The sequence below is a fragment of the Podarcis raffonei genome, chromosome 2 (assembly GCF_027172205.1).
Source record: "Podarcis raffonei isolate rPodRaf1 chromosome 2, rPodRaf1.pri, whole genome shotgun sequence".
NCBI lineage: Eukaryota > Metazoa > Chordata > Lepidosauria > Squamata > Lacertidae > Podarcis > Podarcis raffonei.
Window position 1 is genome coordinate 79,871,295 of NC_070603.1, and position 21,962 is coordinate 79,893,256.

The 21,962-nt window shown below is 39.6% G+C and overlaps 1 protein-coding gene across 1 annotated transcript in view; it reads right to left on the minus strand.

Annotated features, from left to right (window-relative positions):
* Window positions 1-21,962, minus strand: part of NUP210 (nucleoporin 210) — an 86,080-nt gene that overhangs the window by 24,773 nt on the left and 39,345 nt on the right. Inside the window, exons 13-25 of the mRNA XM_053377714.1 lie at window positions 18,292-18,490; window positions 17,384-17,529; window positions 16,224-16,445; window positions 13,033-13,206; window positions 12,503-12,695; window positions 12,101-12,207; window positions 10,654-10,758; window positions 10,466-10,567; window positions 8,736-8,864; window positions 7,314-7,441; window positions 6,107-6,242; window positions 4,974-5,036; window positions 4,268-4,447 (exon numbers count right to left, since the gene is read on the minus strand). Coding sequence (XP_053233689.1) covers window positions 4,268-4,447; window positions 4,974-5,036; window positions 6,107-6,242; window positions 7,314-7,441; window positions 8,736-8,864; window positions 10,466-10,567; window positions 10,654-10,758; window positions 12,101-12,207; window positions 12,503-12,695; window positions 13,033-13,206; window positions 16,224-16,445; window positions 17,384-17,529; window positions 18,292-18,490 — 1,884 coding nt within the window. The remainder of the gene's footprint in view (window positions 1-4,267; window positions 4,448-4,973; window positions 5,037-6,106; window positions 6,243-7,313; window positions 7,442-8,735; window positions 8,865-10,465; window positions 10,568-10,653; window positions 10,759-12,100; window positions 12,208-12,502; window positions 12,696-13,032; window positions 13,207-16,223; window positions 16,446-17,383; window positions 17,530-18,291; window positions 18,491-21,962) is intronic.

Sequence of the window (21,962 nt, forward strand, 5' to 3'; positions counted from 1 at the left end):
CATCCAGAATAATAAAAAAGAATAAAATTTTATTATTTTTTTATGCCCATTAACAGTTTAACCCTGACTAACATGGGCTAGCCAAGAATGGAAAAATATTTCAGTGGTTCTGAGAACATTTTAAATTCAGGCTTTGGTGAGTCTTAAGGTGAAAGGAGTTGCCTAAAGGAGTGGGGTGGAGAGTCATTAAGAGGGCACACCAACAGAATATTCCATGAGGGTAAAGCTAGCTGACTGGGTGGATTTTAGGGAAAAGGCAGTTCTCCTAAACCTGCAACACTGACTTGTTCTGAGCAAACAACACTAATCTCAAATGCTAAAAATTGCAGAGGTTATTAGATGACTTAGCTACATTTTTTTTTTTTTATGCTGGCACATAATATTGGTGAGTAAGCTATGCTGGTTGCAATACTTTGCTCGGAAAACATGTGGTTTTAGAATCATAATTTTGTTACAAGGGATGCAATTTACCTGAAACATAAACATGGTAAGACATGTCACTTTTTGGATAGAAGAGATTCAAAATAAGAAAATGGTTTCTCTTTAATATATTGTTACAAGTGAGACGTGCTATATATATATATATATATATATATATATATATATATATATATATATACACACATATACATATACATATATATATATATATATACACACTGCCATGTATCTTTATCTACCCTAGGGGATTTCTGCCCATGGCTCTAGCCAGGAGACCAAACAAACAAACAACCAACATACCAGGCAGAAATATACCAGGAAGGACTAGCAAATTTGGTCAGAGTACAACAGTCTGAGAAAGAAAAAAAATAGCTGGCAGGACAAAAGAGACCAGAGAACTTCAACCAGAAACAACACTCAAAGAAAACACACACAAAAGTGCAAGCCTGAACCAGAAGATTCACAACAAGCACAGGAGAGCTGGAAGAGAGATCTGCAATGGTGAAGGCAAATTGAAATCAAATCTGATATAGGGAGCAGAAGCAAAAAGAAGTGAAAGTAGCAATTGGCCTTCATCCACAATGGGGAGCTCACATTCCCATCCTGTGGTCACTGATATGTACAGAGAAAGGGCTAATACTCCCCTTTTTTGCTTCCCTTCCCCCAATTAACAGTCAACATTCTATGGTCTGTGAGTATGCGCATTCCTCATTGCGATGTTTCTTAGAAGTTTCTGTGTCCTCCTCCCCTTCCCCACCCCTCTGGTGCAGCTGTGAGGGGGCTACTTTTGCATGGGATAGAGCCTGTTCATTGGCTCCACCCCAGATGTGGAATGCTCTTCATCCTGAGGATTGGCTGGCACCAACATTGCTCAGTTTCTGGCACCAGTTGAAAACCCATCTCTTCTGCTAGGCCTTTGATGAGGATTCATATACTGAGCCTATTAAAGAGAGTAAGTTAACTCAAGTGGAAGTTTATGTGCTTTTAATGTTTTATTGAAGGATTTCATTGAGTGCATTTGTTTATTGACTGTGACTCACACCCGGACATCATTTGTGATGAAGAAGGGGATATTTCCCCCCCAATACATAAATAAAATATTGGAAGCATTCAATTAACCATAGTATAGTGTTTTGCCCAAAGCCTAAATTGTAGTTAATCTTACCTATGGTTTGTTGAAACCAGCTACTTTCATAACCCAATGGTTGACGCTGGTTTGTTGCAAACAAAGCATATTTTAAGTCAACTACAGTTTGTCAAGTTCAGATGACAAAAAGAGGCAGTTAGTAAAAAATATAAGTGGAATCTTCCAAACCCCTCCTTGCAGTTGTGCCAGGTGAAGAGAGAGGAGGGGCATGTGAACCCAAAGCTTCCACAGACTCATTGCCATGAAGCTAAATCATGGTTTATTGTGATGTAGGAATGCAACAAATAAGGCACTCAAGGCAACCCACAGCATGATCAATAAAACAAAAAGTGAATACAAAAATACATAGAATTAGTATATGTGGGAAACAGTTGATAATAACATCAAATAAAAGCAAGGAATCCGGAAAACATCAACAGACAAAACATTCAGCTGACCAAAAGCCTGACAAAATCCCTATATCCACTAACAGGTTTAGGCAGGCAGAGACTTGAAATATATAATCCACACTTCTATTTTGTTTGGAAATGTGATGTCTCAATTTAAAAATAAAACCTGCCAGATCCTGAACTGGCCTCTGGAAGAAAGGAAGGAGGTCTAAGTTTTTAATAAACATCTACTTTCATATAATTATGATTAAATAGAATATCAGATAATCTTGCTGTGAATTGTATCATTATTTTTAAAAGCTTTTCTTCCCCACCGAGTTAAAAAAACAGTAAACAAAGTCTCAGAAAAAACTTAAGTTTAACTGAGGTATGCCTATGCTGACAGAAGAGATGAAACTACAGATGTGATATATAAATCAGGACACCATAAAAACTCAATGACAGATCAAAGTCAGCTTATTATGAAGTGCTTGTCCATAAATGACACATCAGAATCCAGGAAGGGAAAGTAATACATCAACAGAACAGGATTCAGGTTCTTTGTTATAAAAGGACATTTTAAGGCTGGATATCAGGTTCAGGTCCACAGGCTTATACAATAATTTAATTATTGCTCACCATAAAGTAAAATCAAGCAGCATTTATGAGACAAAAAGATGGGCAGGCAAAGAGATTGAAGAGGGATTCGTAATTGGAAGTAACATAACATTTATGTCAAGTTTTGGACTTGGATAAAATCCTAGAACAGCCACGGATTCACTGGATGACCTTGTTAAAATTCCCCTCATTCAATCTCTTTCCTTCATCTAGCTGATGGGAATATATATCTTGCATATCAGAATACATATCAGAATACAGGGTTATTCTTGAGATGAATGAAATAAGGCCTGTAAAACCATATGCATATCATTTATAGTCCTTACTCACAATGGAGACTTTAAAAATCTCCATTAATGTATCTAGGCTAAGAAGTAGTGAATGGTACAGATGAAAACAGACATGAACAAAAATACACCCCTTCAGAAAAGAAAGGAGTAAATGAGTTAAAACTGATGTTTTAAATTTTTGAGGATTAATTTCTCTTTTAAATTTTGTATATTGTATATTTTATCACTGCAAGCAGCTTCTAGACCTAGATGGCAGAAAGCAGTAAATAATTTACAAAAAATAGATACAAAACAAAAATTAGCATTTTATGTAAGTGATATTTAATCACAAGAACTCTCACTGAGGAATGCATTATTATATTTCTTTTGCTGCCCCCCCTTCTTTATGCTCTGTGTGATATTTTACTTCAATATGTCTCAGCCATCAGTTCCATTTGCTCTAGGCTACTGGTCTTCAGCTAGTGAGTTGGGACCTGCTAGTCCCATCATACAAATATGTAGTTAAAGATTAAGAAATGGGTCCCTAAATGCCTGTTTGGGTTAAAAATGGGTTCTGGATTTGAAAAGGTTAAGATACCTGCCCCAAGGAATGCGGTGTGGGTATAGAGGTCTGGACTTTCCCCTGCTTGTTTTTGAGCTATCTTCCCTGAAGAGGGTGCTTTTTGATTTTGATGCTGCCACTGAGCTGGCCAGGATCTTATCTTCATTTGCCAGCTGGCTGCTGCAGCATATACTTGGAACAAGCTTTAGGTCTGAAGCCTACATTGTTGGAAGTGCTCCTCCACTGTTGCCTGTCATGTAATAACTTTTGAGGGAAAGATTAACTTTGCCAGCATCTGCACTTAGGGAACTTTCCTTCAAAATGGGGGTTATGTTCTAAGGTTTTTGAACTGGAAAGCTGGTAGTGCAGAACGACGGCCATATTGAATTGGGCTTGCTTCAACAAATTTGAACTGCAGCTGTCTTGATTCAAAGTTCAGTAACCATCACTATGTACAAGTCAAGATAGTCTGCTTCCTGACAGGAAGTCTCCTCTGCTTTGCCAAGAATAACATGTTTCTTATTTGCATCTTGGGCACTTTTCCTTGACTGGTTTCATTCGAGAATCCATTTATAGCTTTTAATGGAACTGTTTATCAGCCTCTGCCTTTGTATAAAAGAAAAAAAAAGGAACAGATAATTGTTCCAAACAGCTATGTCAAGTAGGACCTTTTGGTGAACTACAATGATTCTGAGCTCACTTGACATATTCACAATGTAAAAAGTATGTCTAGACCACAGTCTATTATATGTGTAAATGTACTCAACGTGAAAGTATAAGCCTGGATTATAGAATAAAATGCAGAATAAATAAGAAAAAATCTAGCTCAAGGTTACAATATATGCATATATCTAAATGTTACCTGGGATACAACCACAACTTTACCAGTGTCTGCATTAACAGCTTGAACCATCCCTGTTATAGTACTGTTGCCCAATGACACTCCTGTTACAAGGCCACTGCTGTTGACGGAGGCAATATTGGCATTGCTGGTGGATAATATTATGTTGGACTGCGGCTGTGGTCCTCCCTCAGAAGTAATCTGTGTTTGTTGAAAAAACAAAATTAATTACTAACAGTAATTACATACAACAGGGCTTATATCCTTGTGAAGATTCAAGGAACCTTGCAAAAGTGGAACAAAAACTTAAGTCATAACCAAAACATGTTTTTGTTTTGTTTTTTAAAAATCCCTTACAAGGATGATTCAAAAGTCACTAAATGCTTGCCAGGTGAAAGGGAAAAAAGTACTGGATTGTATCTTAAGATCAGAATTTGTTTCATCTGAAAATAATGCAGCCTGTGACTTGTGAAGAGATTATTAGGAGGACCTCATTTTAGTTCTAATTTACTGCAGAGGTCTCTTCAAGAGGTTGATCTCCATTGACTGTACAGTTCATGGCAGGATAGAGCAGTCTTGCCCAATCTGGTGACCTCCAGATTCTTTCTATGATCACTCTCAGCAGCCCCACCAGTATGGCCAATGGTCTGGGATGATGAGACCTATAGATGGCTTACTAAGAAACAATTGTTCATCATTCAGTGCAATAATCTTAAAAATAACTCACCTGAATCACTGCACCTATGAGCAATGTGACTTTTCTTGGCATCAGTCTAAAAGGAGGAAAGACCTAGAAGTGAAAGGGCAAGCATTAATAAAGGCCCACTTTTCAAGGGTTACATATCCATTTAAATCTCAGTGTTTGCAGTTCTTCTGCTTATCCAAATCCTTGTCCTCCTTTTCTTTCATGTGTTCTCTCCTCCTTCTATATCAATAACAGCTACTATGTCTGGAAAAAACTGTAATGACTATACAAGCAACACCTCCCTCTATGCCTTACCATCTATGTGGACATTTGGTTTATTCTCCTAATTATGCCTCTTTTACTCTTCCCTGTGGTGAGGAATGAGATGGTGCTGAGGGCCTCCTCTTCTCCGATACAAGTCATTTTCAAACCTCCTTCCTTCACACTTACCTTACATTTTCCATCTATGAAATGCCATTTAGTAGTTTTTAGTCACTTATTGTGGCTCTGGCCCATGAGATCTACAGCCCGGCTTCCCCTCTTCTTCTTCTTTTTAATTATTTGGCTGACCTTACCTTCAAATTCGATTTTGTTATAATTTTCATGAGTCAGTATTTTCATTGAAGGTCCCATAAAATTCTGTGCTTGTTTCATGAGCTTTTACCTTCATCACATATTCCTGTGATTTATGCCATCCTTCTCTATTATTACTATTCATCCCCTCCCCCAATCAAGCCCCAACTAGCCTTCATTTTTGGGCCTTTCTGTATCTACACACACAACTATATAGCAGAGATGGCTAACCAGTAGCCCTTTCAGATGTTCCTGAACCACAATTCCAATTGTCCCTTGTTATCAGCCATGCTGGTTGGTGCTAATGGGAGTCATGGTTCAGCAACATCTGGAGCACCACTGGTTAGCCACTACCATTGCCCGGGAACTATAATGCATTTATTGGCTTTGGAAAGCTAAATACATGGAAGGAATCACCATGCTTATATTCTTGCTTAATGATAACAATACTTTATTGTTGTTGTTGTTATTATTATTATTATTATTATTATTATTAATTTCAGACATCTTATTCATATCAAAGGAGTAGTTCTTTGAGAAACCAAGCAGCTTCATATTAAGGAAACCAGAAAGCATTATCTGTTAAGAGTTAAAAGGTTTACTTCAATCTGCTGTGGAACTGAATTGATCCTCTCTCCATATCTGTCAGTGGCAAAAGCTGTAAGACTGGTTTGACCTATGGCCAGTCCATGAACTAGAAAAGCAGCAGTGTATTCATCAGAAGCTTCACCGAGAGGCCTGAAATGTAAGAAAATACATTAATTGGACAAACCACGTACAAAGCAATGAAGACAATATTCAGCACCGGGGTCTAGAATTGCATCTCTCTATGTTGCTAATGATGAAGTCCTAAGTAGAACCATATACAACAGCGGCAAGTTAAAAACAAAATGGCACAGATGCTGACTGAATCTTAAGTAGCTTTTGTCAAGGATGAGGCGCTGACATCCTAGTAAGTAGCACTGCCAATACCAATGTGCTCAACAGGCACGGAAAATATCTATTTGGAACAGCATCAATATGTAAAGCCCCTTGAGTGGAAGGGAATGAGAAACTGAAGGCCTCCGGGTTGGTCCCAGTCCTTACAGTCTTTCAATCTGGCTTGTGGCCTCTACTCCATCTGCTCTGTCCCTCTCCTCAGCTCTGCCACCTTCTTTGGCAGCTGTGCAATCCTCCCATCTGCCACAACCTCCTTCACTTCACCACAGCAATACAGCTGCTGCCACGAGGAGACAACAGTCAGAGAGACACATGTGTGAGCTTGGCAGCCCAGCTACGGAACACTAGGGCTAGAAGAGAATACACTGTGTTCTCCTTGCCATTTCCCCAACTGCCAAAAAGACTTTTCAGAAGAACCAAGTAAGTCCGGTCTGTGGAAGTGCAAGACAGGGCTTCCTCAGCAGTGGCACTTCAGTTTTGGAGCTCCCTTCCAAACATGGCCCATCTTGCTCCCACTCTGAATAGTTTCTGCTGGTAAATAAAGATGCTGATACTTTTTATAGTGCTCCTTAACATGGGCACAGATAGGCTTTCTCCACAGAGTGTTCTTCCATTTTGTGAGTTGACTTGCAAACTGCTAAAATGAGCATCTTGAACATTTTGTAACAGAAAAGCAAGATTATAAACATATAAATAATAACTTTAAACCATGCAGTGATGTTTAACATAATCTTTCACATCCATCATAATATATTTCTATTTGTCCCTTCTGTGAATGCATACTCTCAGTACAGCCTCCCTGCAAATACCTTGTAGTATTGCTTTTGTTCCTTTTGCCTATAAGTGAACACAAATTAAAATAGCACTTACTTTAATGAGATAATTGGAGATGCTGCCTTTAGATTTAAGTCCATGAAGGCGAAGTATTTAGCTGGAAAGTATTTCTTGGAAGCATCCAGCACTCTGACGTAAGCGGTAACTTTTTTGCCAATCTCTACCTGCAATGCATTTGTTTACAGATGTTCACATTTTCTCTGAAGCAATTCTCCCAGATTGTCAACACCTTTATGATTAATACTGATAAGTTGCTAAGCTACCAGTGCTGGATCAGACTACTGCAAGGTAGCAAAATCAGGGAAGTCATTCTCTTTACTCTTCAGAAGTGATAGTCTCTTCAGACGTGGAATAGCCACCCTTGCCTACTATTATTATTGTGATATTTGTATGGGGCTAGAGATGACTTTTTGGGTGGTGGCTGGGGGCAGGGAAGATAGCACATTAGAGTGTTAAAACCCTTGGCCTACAATTGCCTCGTTCAGAGGTAATGCTGTGTTATTGCATCACATTTAAATGAGACCTTTATCTCAGTAACTTTAGGTAGGTCAGTATTATTATCCTCATATTGCAGGGCAGGCTGAGAAATAGTGACTTGTCGAAGGCCACCTAGTGAGTTCTCACTTCAGTATCTTTGGCAGTATGTTTTACTAGCTCTCTATTACTCTGTTTCAGGACTCCTTAGGGTCTGTGGACAGCTAACTAAGCTCACAAATCACCACTTGTAATGAATGAATGAGCCCCCAAAAGAATGTCTTATAGCCAACAGTGTAAGTTCTGTTAACATGTTAGATGCATGTAAAGGGAAATACTGTGTTGACTTCTGAGTGGTAGAGCTGGCCCATTCATTAGGCAGGGTGAGGCTGCTGCCCAGGTGGCAAAAGCCCCCCAGACAACACACCTGCCAATGTCTTGCCACCTTTGTTCAGTGGTGAAGCGCCACTGCCACTGGTGCCGATTTTGGACATGATTGCATCCGTTTTGGGCAATACCTTGCCCCAAATCACACCCCAAATTGGCACAATTTTGCCTGAAATCAGTGCTGATGGCACTGCTGCTTTGCCACCAGCAGATGTGGCAGCATGCATGGTGGTGGCAGAGCAGGCAGCAAGAGAAGGTTGTTGTAGATGGCAACGGCAGTCAGGCAATGCAAGACAGCACTTCCCATTTCGTCTCCTGCTGCTCCTGCTGAGTGGGCTGGCAGATTTGGTTCCCATACAGTTGTGGTTGTCTCTAAGGAAACCTTGATGCACAAGCTTCTGCTTGCAGGCAAGGGTGCTGTGGGATCAAGATACCTAGGTGTGCAGGTGTATGATCACCCAGAGCACCTACTTTTTTTTTTAACCACTGCAAGTGGTTCTTCAAAGGAAGCCAACATAAAGTTGGGGGCAGAGCTAAAAGCGCAACCAACCTGCTATTCCCCTGTATGTGAGTAATCACATAGAAATGAATACTAACCTTGTCAACAACTCCAACAGATACTGCTTGTATACCAGAAACATGCACCTCCACTTTGGCAAGAGTAGTAGAAGCAAGGCACAAATCATGAATCATTATAGACAGTGACCCTGGATGTAAAGGATATACCTAAAATACCAGAAAGGGTGGGATGGGAGAACATACAAAATGCAATTCTTAATGGTTCTGAATTTCCTTACAGCAATCAACAAATGGAACACTGCTATCCTGGATAAAAGAGAAATGCACCAATATTTTAAAAGGCATTTTTCCTCTAAAGGAGAATCTACCCCTTTCAAGTAAAGCTGTAAAATATAGTTAAGCTTCCTCCTGTCCCTGAGTTAGTGCAAAGGGCCTGTAGGTAGGAATTGCATTAACAGACCCTAATGCAGAGCGTAACCTCTAGACCTGTATTCTCCCCACCGGCATCAGTAACACAAAAACAAAACACAAATCATGAAGAGAAAGGAAGAGGTCTTTTTTAAAAGACCTTAAAAAAGAAAATACAGACAAAATTTGAGAAAAGCAAGATATATCATGCTAAAGTGCGACACTTTCTGGAATGGCTGAGCCTAGTTTCACTACTACAAAAGGCATCAGATGAAATATGCATAAATCTGATTTGCTGATGCATTTATTTATGTAATTCACAGGTTGTAGCCAAGCAAGTCCTACTCAAGAGTAGGCCCACTGAAATCAACGAGCCTGAAATAGCACTAATTACAACCAATGTTTTTTTTATTGCCTCCCCAAGTGGCTCACATCAACACAGAAATGAGAGGAAGGTCCCGCCCTCAACTTGGTAAGTAAAACGACAAGACACACAAGGAAAGGGGACTGGTGGGAAATAGCAGAGGAAGGAAATCAGTTTGAAAAGGCCAACATGAAGGGGCCACTTGTAGACAGGCATTTACAGTCAGTTGGGGCTAGGCTAATCTAGCTGGTATAGTAACTGATCCAACTAATCTCTGAATTAGAAATTATTGTATTAATCCAAGTTTTAAGATGTTTTGTTAAAGTAATTCTTTATACTATTATGGCTACAGAATGCTTTTTGATGCTTGTATTTCTACATTTGGAAAGAGATGTTTTATCTACACATTTGCCCAGCAAATGAAGGGTTTTTTGTTTTGCTGAATTTAATGACACAGTCTAAATTAGCCAGGGAATAATTTATCCAGGACTCAGAGGAGAGTCAGTCAAGAGTCTTGGTAGGCCCTAGTCACTACAGGGTAAAATGGAAAAGTTCTCTGATTTCCCAGAACTTCATAGTGGTCAGCTAGCTTTATTATTTATTGAAGTATTTACAACCTGCACTTTCATAAAAGTATATATCAAGGCAGTATGAAGCATACAATATACTAAGATCCAAGGTTTTGATTTACCATGTTCCTGGGCTCTAGTCCACTTGATTGTAAGAAAAAAACCTCAAAATGGTTTACAGTATGCAGTCCTGGACACCAGGAATATATCTCGCAGAAGCCCACTAAGATTAAATACTGGGCCTTGTTTAACTCCTATTCATTCCAAATAGATTTGTTTGGGATATGTTCCTGGGAGGCTGTTCCCATAATTTCCCTAACATAGAGGAGTTCTCATTGGAAATTCTAAGGCTGCTTTATTGAAACTAATGAGCATGACTTCAGGCTCCCGCCACTCTACTTTAGAAAAATCATTGTGTACTAAAGAGTTTCCCCTCTAAAGTAAAAACAGTGCATTATGCTACTTACCACTGCAACACCTTGAGCTTCTTCATAAGTCACTTTTGCAATGTTGAGAGCACTGGTATTAACAAGAAAATATCCAGAGCCCTCCTTTATGAGCAATTCAGCCTGCCAAGAAAAGTACATATTATATAATTTACATAGCTTATATTTTTGCACAGTTCGCTTAATAATGTGTAAACGGAATGCCTTACCTTGACAGCCTGGTGATTATAGATAGTCACTTCTTTAGGACTCACTTTTACATCGTCCACAAGTATTAGCTCAACGCTGGAGGACACAGGTGTAAGAGGTTCATACTGTAAGGGATAAAGAAGGCAACCCAAAAGTGCCACATGAAACTTCTGATCTGATGTCATTTCAAAAAACACTTTGTTTTGTACTATTTGTAATTATGGTTTATCACTGCACACCATATACAGTGGTACCTCTGGATGCGAACGGGATCCGTTCCGGAGCCCTGTTCGCATCCAGAAGCGAACGCAACCTGCATTTGCGCTTCTGCGCATGATGTCATTTTGACCGTCCGCACATGCGCAAGTGGAAAAACCCGGAAGTAACGCGCTCCGTTACTTCCGGGTCACTGCAGCACGCAACCCAAAAATACTTATCCCGAAGCTACTTCAACCCGCGGTATGACTGTACTGATATTGCAGTATAGAAATGGTGGCATACACAATATTTAATTAATAAATGAATATGCAGAGCTTTATTATAGTTAAATAGATTGTGAAAGACTGCTTCCCAGAAGCAGGTAGTGTCTGGACCTGACAGCATTGCTTTCTTGGCTTTAAGTCAGCACAGTACAGGCACAGCTGCAGGAGCATCTCATTGGCTCTGCTGCTGCACCTGCCCAGTGCCAACGTCCCATCACCTCACCCTCTTGGTTACTGGCATTCACCTCCAAGATGGGATGCCCCGTAAGAAATGCCACCCTGTCTGTCACTACTGCCTAGTAACCAGTTCATCATTCCTGTATTTCTCTATCTTGGCATAACATGCCAATGTATTTTGGTGAGCCTCGGCAAAATAAGCCTGTTCTTCAGCTCATGGTTCAGTGGTATACCTTGAAATGGCATCTAATTGTGTTTTCCACTTGAGATCTGAAGTAAAATTAGACTTCATTAATTCCTCACATTAGCTCTACATTCTCAATCAAATCTCCTAACTCCCACTCCTTCTCTTTGTGAGATGGAACTTAATACCGTATGATCTTAGAGATTACTTGGTACTATGTAGTGATGCTGACAATGGATGCTCCATTAATCTAGAAGAGGATGATTAGGGTGCAAGCCAGGCATTAGTAAAGCATGTGAGACATATGATGAGGCATTTAGGGCTGCAGCTGTAATAAGTGACTTTGATGCTCTGCATCAAGGCAGAATCAGTTATCAAATCAGGTATACAAATGCAGAACTCCATAGTATTTGATTATAGTACTAAAAGAAAAAGGGGAGCAATGGCACTTCTGGTGCTGGGAAAATGTATTTAAGTGGTTCTGTCAGGCCCATAACTGTCTGCATTATGATGAATATATTTTAAAGCTACTAAAATGCTATATAAATGCACTAAAAAAACCTGGCTATAGCAAATATACCTCATTAGGGCAGAGTAGGAAAAGCTGGAATAAAACTGCATTACCGGTTTATTCACTTCTGCAGCAGCCAGATGAAGATGTTGATATCCAGCCGCAGTGGCAGATATAGTCACTGCTCCAGGTTTATTGTGAACTAAAACAGTTTGCAATCCTAAGGAAAAAAGAAAGACAAAATTGGAAAAGGAGCATTTACTACCTGGTTAAGCATCAGTATACAGAAGCATGGAGGTAACTGACCTTCTTTCCATCATTTCATTGTATCTTTAAAACAGGACTTTTTAAAATAGCATTTTTCTCATCAAAGTGTGAACAAAAAGAAAGAATCAGACCCATTCCAAGAAGGAAAAAACACCCTACAGAAAGCAAAGCGTTTTGATCTAGCACTAATGCCACCAAGTTCAACCAGTTTACACAAACAAATGATACACAATGTCCTGGAGTCTTACCATGCATTTTGTTCTGACCATTTCCATGATTTTTCAAAAACAGCTCCATTGGCATATCGGCTTCTATACTGGCCAGTGAATATTTTGTTGATTCCCAGATAATATTAAGGGAACTAAAATTGTCAAATTTACGTCCCTGTTGATCATAAACCTCCATCTCCAATACTGGATTGCGATATTTCGAGACAGGGACCTGGAAAAGAAATCATTTTGTTTATAAACAGGAAAAATATCCTTGGAATTGTGTAGAATTGAAAGACAAGCCATGGTGTATTGTAATGCAACGATCATATTTTTCAGCTGAATACATGTTTGAAGATTTCTGTGAAAAAACAGGGGAAACTGTCGTCTCTCAAGCGTGTTGAAAGGTTGCCTACATGATTGGCCCCAGCCGTGTGCTAGCAGGAATTTAAACATTTAAGCAGCATGTTGGGATGAGGCCATAGAAAAACAGTTCCTATGCCATTTCTTAAATGTCTAAAGGGTACTTAAATACTAGTTAAAGACAGGTATTTTACTATCATTCTTACCCCTTGCTTGTTCTGATGAAGAAAAGGACAGGAGAGACCAATCTCAGGTTCTGCATATAAAGGTGCCAAAGTGAATCGGGAGGGGCTGGCACAGATCAGCATCAGAACAGCAGGTTCAGCAGCTGGAAAGGGGTTAGTAACCGTGGGCTTGTTTCCAATTACTAAGGAAATTACCTGCACAAAAATGAGAAAATGAATGAAAAGAAAATATGAATGCTGTGTTAGGAAGGCATTTTGTTGTCACACAATCTAAAGCAAACTCACTTCTCTTTCTCTCTCGCTCTCTCGCTCTCTCTCTCTTGCAAGAAATATTAAGCCAACATGAGTTTATGTTCCAGTAATAACCTGCACTCCTGACAGATAAAGATGTATCATTTTGACATTTATTTTCATACACAGTTTCAGCCCATTATCAAAGCACAACTTCTCACTGATTATTGCTATTATACCAAGCTTAACACCGCAAAACAAAAATCAAGCTTTTAAGATTTTGAAACAGATGGCAGAGCTTTCTTTCTTCAAGGAAAAGGAAAGTACAAAGTAACTGGTACGTACATATACCAAAGGCTAGTTTAAGAGTTGTTAGTTTATTTCTTAATGCTCAAGGCTTTTTCATTTTCTTTCCTGACAAAAGCAATATTCTTACCCTATAAGAATATCAACTGACAGCACATTTCAAGTCATTGTAGATTATATGAACACTATGAGAACAACTTTCTAAGTGTTGCTGGTTCTATATTTTTTCCTCTCTTTGTCTTGACCTGAACCACGACCTCCAATGCCATTGTCCGATTTTACCACCAGAAGGGCGGCAAACACCTTCCAGCAGCAATTCAAATATTCAATGCCAAAGTTGTTCCTAAATTATTATATGGCTGTGAAGTATGGACTACAGCAATATCAGGTAACTTGGATCGCCCACTTCATATGTTTCTGAGATCTCTTTCCGGTGTCCCGAGATGCGTCTCAGGTGCAGCCCTACGACTTGAGTTCGCCCAGCCCTCAATTGTAAAATGAGCATGGTGTCGAGCCATTTCCTATAGCTCCCACCTACTAGCATCGGATGCTCGAATTAGAGGTGGTTTTTCCAATCTGATCCTAAGAGATATTCATAATTCCCCTTGGAAAACTACAATTAACCTCAAACTCCGCTCTCTTTTCAATCTGAATTGCAAAACTGTTCTTAAATTAGAGTGTATCAGTCCGGCGGCCCTACCTTCAATTAAAAAGAAGCTACAGCAACTTGACTTCTCTAACACAGCTGCCGATGCAAGAGGGCCGTGTTCAGGCCTAGCCCTAGCTATTCCTCCCCCCGAAGGAATCCCTCTATACTGCTTCACAATTTCTTCGGAGGCTAAGCGAAGGGCCTTTACCTGTGCCCGTCTCAACTGTTTTCCTACAGCAGTTCTGTCGGGTCGTTATTCCAGAGTCCCCATTGCAAACAGAACATGCACCTGTAATGACACGGCTCTGGAGACTATGGAACATGTAATGCTCTTCTGTCCCAACTGGACAGATGAAAGATCTCGGTTTTTAACTCCTCTCATGAACAAGCTTCATCTCCCAATCCAGCCCTGGATAGTGTCCCTTTTTTTGCAGGATTCTGACTGTTGGATTACCGAGATGACAGCTAACTTCCTGCTCAGTGTGATGAAGAGGAAAGCGGCACTAACTTCTTTTTTAACACCACAGCTGCAGTCGATACGCTGCACAATCGAACGAAGTTCCAAGTAGCTTTATTGTACAAGGACAATGGAGCTAGGACAAATCTGAGGAGCTGAAGGACCCCTTTAACGATCCTCCTCCAGCCTCAGCAGTTTTTTGTCTTTTTGTTTTTGTACTATCGGTCACTCGATGTTTTAAATCCCCTGTTGCTTCTGTTATCTCTCTTCCCCCCCCCCCTTTAAGTATTTGCCCAGGACGATATCTACCTTTACCTCCCCACCCCCATTTTATGTTGTTATTTCTATGTATATCATGCTATGGCCACACGGCTAATGCAATAAAATCTATTGACCTGAACATGAATATTTTTAATGAACATACCTGGCTGTACCTGATAATAGACAGTAGGTGACTTTCATCTAAATGAATATGCAAATGCAGATCCTTTTATGGGGTGCATCAAAGTCTTAAGACGCTTGTGAAACTGAGCACACTCAAAGAAAGTTAATACAGTGGTACCTTGGGTTAAGTACTTAATTCGTTCCGGAGGTCCATACTTAACCTGAAACTGTTCTTAACCTGAAGCACCACTTTAGCTAATGGGGCCTCCCACTGCCGCCACACGATTTCTGTTCTCATCCTGAAGCAAAGTTCTTAACCTGAAGCAATATTTCTGGGTTAGCGGAGTCTGTAACCTGAAGCATATGTAACCTGAAGCGTATGTAACCTGAGGTACCACTGTAGAGTCAAATAGTGCAAATTGAACTGCTGAGAGACTTAGGTGAGTTTGTTTTGCTCTCCCCCCCCCCCATTTGTACTTATGACATATTTGAAAATTGTTCAGATGTCCAATAACCCCAAGACAGTTTGCCACTTATCTATTCTTACAGTTCTCCATTTATATCTGCAGAACCTCCGAAAATAGTTTAAGGAGGAAAAAACACCAATGACTGTTCAATGCCCTCTGGAAAAAAAAGCAGTGGTCTTGTACTCAGCAACTGAACTTAGCTGTTGAAGCTTTTAACACATTCTGTGACATAAAAGGGTTCTGTGAAAAAGCACTTGTGATGTTAACCTAATTTTAAAATGCTTAGTTCTCAAGAGTGATATTAGATTTATCAGAATCTATATAAAGAGCAGCAACTAATTTATGCATTCAAGTTTTGTATTATACTGTATTAACTTTGGCGGCACCCCTCCCAAAAAAAAGCTCAACAGCTTTGGTCAATCCAATGGGTAGCTCACGGCCAGTTTTTTATTTATAGTGGGAGTAGATCACAGTCTCTTGGGAGTTGGACATGCCTGCTTTATGGAATGCAACTCTATGAAGCCTTATTATCTTAGCTGTCAGCTAAAATTGTTTCTCTCAGGTCCCCCCCCCTTCAATTTATTTGTATGCCACTTTCCCACAAAACTGTGCCCAAAGTGTCTCACAACACATCAAGTGAACAAGTATAGCCAGTCAATATATATTTTTGTGGTCTCAAAGTCCAACAAAATTTATCATCTCCATCTGTCTTACTCACTTGTTCCCCCAGGGCTCTGCAAGATGCTCTAACCCAATGTTGGAAAGGATTCCTAGTTGTAGGTGGCCCTAGTAATGATAAACCGACATTGTCTGAATCTTCAGCGCTGATGTTCCTGTAGAACTTTGATGGTTCTAGAACCCATGGTCTGGGTCCCCCTTCAAATATTATATCTTTGGAGGAGCCCAAAGTTACTAGGGCAGCAGAAGTGGGATCAACAGTCTAGAAGAAGAAAATAACCCTGATTAGAATTTGGTACAAAATTACAAAATACTGAAAATAATATAATAATAGCATATCATACTGTTGTCTCACATTGATCTTTATGTTTAACCTATGAGATTTATATACTTTGCTTGGAATTCTTGAAATACTGAAGCCTCCAAACTGTATCCAAAATTACTATAAAAATTAAAACAGCAACTCTAAGTATAAATAAACCTAACCTAACTAAATGCACACTTAGCCGTGAAAAATAAAATAATCTCTCATGTTGAACGACTTTCTACCAAGTTTAGGAATCTTTTATCATATGATTTAAGCATAGCTTAAAGTTGTTTTGGGGTGCGGTCTGAATATGAAGTGACATTAGAAACCAATGGAATATTGCAACAAAACCTGTATTACCTCACTATCTTTGCTTACAAGCAAAACATTTCAGAGCATGGTGCTGGTTTAACCCCCCCCTAAAGTTGTAGCTCATTACAAACATGGAATTTCTCCATGCAAGTGACTTTTCTGAATATTCTTTTCCCCGCTGTGTCTCCCCCCCTCCTTCCCCAAAAAATCTGCTTTTAAAACTATTGTGATATCTATTTAAGCAAGTGACAGCTAGTGCTCTGGACCACTGAGACATACTAAAAAGTTCTAGATTAATTCAATCTAGCTATTACTGCATCATTAATGAAACAGGCTCATCGTCTCAAGGGTACATGTCCACAAGTGGTTGGACATTTTGTAGTTCCTGAAACCCGTAAACAGTTTATAAGGACTATTCAAGGTAGAAAGCATCAGAGATTCAAGCATACGGGAATGAAGCTATTTGATTTTGATATAAATCCTTTGTATCCTATAACACTTCACTCAAATCACTCAGTATTGCAAGTAAGTATTTACAGAAGAATCAAAAGACTAAGAAAAAGGGGAAACTAAAGGCTTACTTTTAGTGGCAGATGGGCAGCTATTGTAATACTGGCACTGAGGTGGATATGTTCATGGGTGTAACTAACAACAAGTGCTGTATATCCTTGGGCTTCAGCTTTTACCCTGACCCCACTGCAGTAGTCAGAAGTTGGCTTTAGTCTTCCTGTTAAGGAAATCAAAGGAGAGTAAAAATGTGCAATGTGAATATTACTTAAGTAAATTTAAAATCAAATTTATTCATGCTGTTTTTATAAGTAAACCACCCTGAATAATCTAAATATTTTTCAGGGCGGTTTACAAGAGTAAGAACACATATAAAGTAATACAAATAGTGAAGTGAAAAGTCAGCAGATCAAAACAGTATTGCTAGCACTGCAGAAGTCTTGGGGTGGAAGGTGGGAGAAGGAAAGGTGGGTGACCATTTTGTGCAAGAGTTCCATTTTTTGCCCCAGTGCGCATCAACAGAGAATGTATAAGCATGACCCACCCCCTGTTCTGCCTTCTTCTGGGTTTAAAAGGACCCATGGTGATCGCATGTCAATTGGACAAGCCTAAAATGGGCGCCACCTGTACAATCAATCCCTATTATGTAACCAGTTGTGTTGTTGTTGTTTTGTACCAACTTTTATTATTATTACAAATGGATGAAACAAAACAAAAGTGGACCAGGAACCTGTATCCTTCCAGAGGTTGCTGACTTCCAACTCCCATCAGCCCCATCCAGCATAGCCAATGGTGAGGAATGATGGGATTTGTAACAACTGGGAAAGCAATAAGCTCTCAACCCCTGATCTATATAACACCTCTTAGTTATTCATAAGCATTTGCTATTGATAAAGGAATCCTAGCATGCCAGTAAGTGGATTACATATTTGTTCCTCTATTTATCTTAAAAACTGAAATGAAGTAATTCGTTTTAAGCCACCTTGAAGTGGAATGAATACACCACGGTTCTCAACCTCGACAACTAAATCAAAATGTGAACAGTCACTCAGGGTGACCATCTGACTGGTTTCTTCATTCATTAGTCCATTAATCTTCAGAGGCAGCTCCAGGATTTCACCCACACGTGCTTCAACTCGACACGGCGTGAACTCCATGCCAGTAGGTTCTGTCACGTACACCTAGGAAACAATAATGAGGTAAGACACAGCAGCCAGAATGGAGATAATGAACAAAACCTGAACTGGAAAATTTGAAATGCCAAGAGGAAGTTGCTTATTTTTAGCCACTTTTAACTATCTGAAAGTTTCACTTTTAACCTCAAAAATTTCCAACTTCTAATTTGAAATGCGTGACTTGCAGACAAATAACTTTGTTATAATCAGAACAAAGCATGACACAAATACCTTGCAGAGCTCCTGAGACTCTTAGAGATCTCTCTCTCTCTCTCTCTCTCACACACACCCAATTACACAGCTCACATCCATTATGCCCACACACAGTCAAAAAAGTGAGACCTAGGGAGAGGTCCAAAGGCAGACATGGGCAAAGTCCCTCAATATGGTTTTGTTTATGTATTAAGGAGGCATGGCAGTAACTGACTTTAGAAGGCAATTGAATTGCTAGGGAAGACATGACATTCTTTGTTAACTTCCTATAAATTACACTTTATTTCTTTAAGGTTCAATAATATCTGTCTAATGGACCTACACTTATCTAATTCCTCATTCAAGAATAACAGAGGCAGTAGTTCCTTCTTAGAAAATCTAAATGCAAGCAAAGAGCTCCTTAGGATCTTGATTGCACCTTTCCTTTCTCCCCTAATGCACTTGGTGCTATATCTGAGTTAAGGACTAGATTCATTTTTGTTAGAGTTGTCATGCTCTAGATTTCTGCAATTGTGGGAGTTTCACCACAATGAGCTTTAAGAACCTCTAGGTTTGATATTTTCTCAAAACTTAAAATCTGTGTATTGACCATATGGCCAAACACGACAATGTCTTTGCTAATATAACCTTTGTTGAATGCCTACTGTTCCGAAGGAGATTTAAATCTTTGGGGCTAATTCTTTATAACATGCTGACAATGAAAGTGACCAAGCTGAATTCCTGTCGTCCAAAAGGGAAATTCCCACTCATTTCAATTTCTTCATTTCATCTCTGGCTCAATGCTCAGGAATTGGGCAAGAGATAGTGACAACGCTACTGGTAACAGATAAGCTGAGATCCTTTTGTGGAGATAGAAATGATAAACTGAAATGCATTTGAACATTTCATTTTAACATCATATTGTCCAAACGTGAATGTGCAGATGTCACTCCATAACAGTAGAATAGGAATTTAGCACCTTATAAACATTGCAGTCACTGTAAGTGTATTACTCTGATCCCCCTCACTTCTTCAAGGAGTCCTCTCTCTTCCGAAAGGGCATCCAATACCATGGCTCTCAAAATGTGTATCAGAAGCCTAGGGAATCCCAGGGAAGCATAGGACCTTGTGGCAGGTGAAGCTTTTCTCTCCAAGCCAAAACAGGTTGGCTAAATTGAATGTCCCCTGGGAGTGGACCTTTAGGGATTGGATTGTGGGGGGTGACATCACTCCTTCTTCAATATGACTTGGAAAGAAGGGAACTCGGAAAGAGATGCTACTTCTTAGATTTTATCTGTGCTTGGACTTAGGAGGTGGTCAGAGAACCTCTTCTATTCTCCTTTGTATGCCTGTGTTGCATTAATAGTCCACATGTTATTACAGCAGGCTCTGTCCATTTCAATAAACACAGCTTACAGACATGTAAATATAAACAGGACTGTGGTCAATCACACTGAGTCAGAGTGAATGCACAGCAGGTTTGGCGCGTGCTTAGTACGCATGTGACTGTTGTGTTTATTGACAGCTCACTTCTGTCACATATTTTCTATAATATACACATGGAAATGCTATCTCAAATGTGGGGAGAAGCAGATGCTTAAATTCCAAGTTTATATTTTATTCCTTGCTATCATCAAGAAATCATCACAGATGGATAGCAACATTTCATAACAACTGCTTGATCAAAGCTTTTATTCAGTGTGTCTAACTTTTTAAGCCACCTGTCTAATGCTTCAGGTTAAATTGTGGACCATATGGCATGGTGTTAAAAATGTAATCCTCATGAAAGGTATAGACTACTTGCATAACCTGATAATCAAGGTCAGCAGGCAGATGTTTGCTTCAAACACAAGATGCAAAGCTTGAGCAGAGACAGTTAAAACGTTAAACTGAAGGCACTTGTTTCATTTAATGCTCGTTCTTGCAAGTTCAAATGAGATGAAGTGCACTCATATGGCTCTGCGCTTTGAATCATGAATCTCAAAGTAAAGGTTTAACTAAACATCTCATTTCTGAGCCTCATGTAGGCAGCTATCATTTCCTGGAAAATGACATTTTCGGGACAGAGATATTGTGTGGTACATACACACAGTGTAAGACTGCATAACAAACCTCTATCTAACTTTAGTAGTAGGTTAGCAAGCAGGATAACACTGCAACTTAATATTTAAACTGCTGTGTTTAATGTCCATTTAAATTATTTTTGAAAGGGCAGACAGACTGCTTAAAACAGATTGAAAAGAAGTGGTTACATATACCATAGGCACTGCAGATGCAACTTCTAGAACAGTTCTTTTGAACAAAACTTGCTTAGAAATATATTTCCTGCAACACATATTACTTTCATACCAAGAGTGATTGTCTAGTAAATGGCTTTTCGCTCTGGAACAGTCACTATGTTCCTGGAAAATGCACCCTAGCAAAAGGGCTTTTAGAAAACAAACACACAATGTGAACTTGGCAGGATTCCAATAGCTCTTGATTAAAATAGCAGGCAGTGGCTCTTTAACCAGATTCCTCTCCATTAGTTGTTGCATTATAACTGGTCCAGGTGGTACCATCTATCTGACATAAGCACAGTAGTCAAATGAAAACGTATCTCTATATTCTTAAGTACACAGGCTCTAGAGAGTCAGGTTGGGCACATATAATACCTGGCTGATCTTAGAAGTCGGGCTTTGCTTGTGCTATTAAAGACAGTGCAATTGTGTATGTGGGGATGTCTTTGAAGCCAGTTAAGAAACTACAAATAGTACAGAATTCAGCTGTGAGATTACGGACTGGGACCAGAAGGTCTGAACATATTACACCAATTCTGGCCCAATTGCACTGGCTACTGTTTAGTTTCTGAGCTCAATTCAAAGTGCTGGTTTCACCTATGAAATCTTACGTGGCTAAAGATGCCTCAAGGAACACCTCTCTCCACATGAACCAGCTCAGACTCAGAGATCTTCATCAGAGGACCTTCTCCATGTATCTCTTCCTAGGGAGGTCTGGAAGGTGGCTACAAAACAACAGGCTTTTTCAGTGGGGCTCTCCATCTGTGGAATGCTCTCCGCAGGGATATGTGTCTGGCACCATCACTGTCAGTTTGGGGGCACCAGACCAAGACATGATTTACCCAGGCTATTGGTTGTTAAGTTAGCCTCTACTGTAGTTCTCAGTTTTTAGTAAGGTGGGGCAGACATTTCTTGCTGTATTTTTGAATGAGCATTTTAGGAACTTTGTACTGTATAAAGTTTTCTCTCTCTCTGGTTTACGGCTATACAGTTTGACTGAAACAATT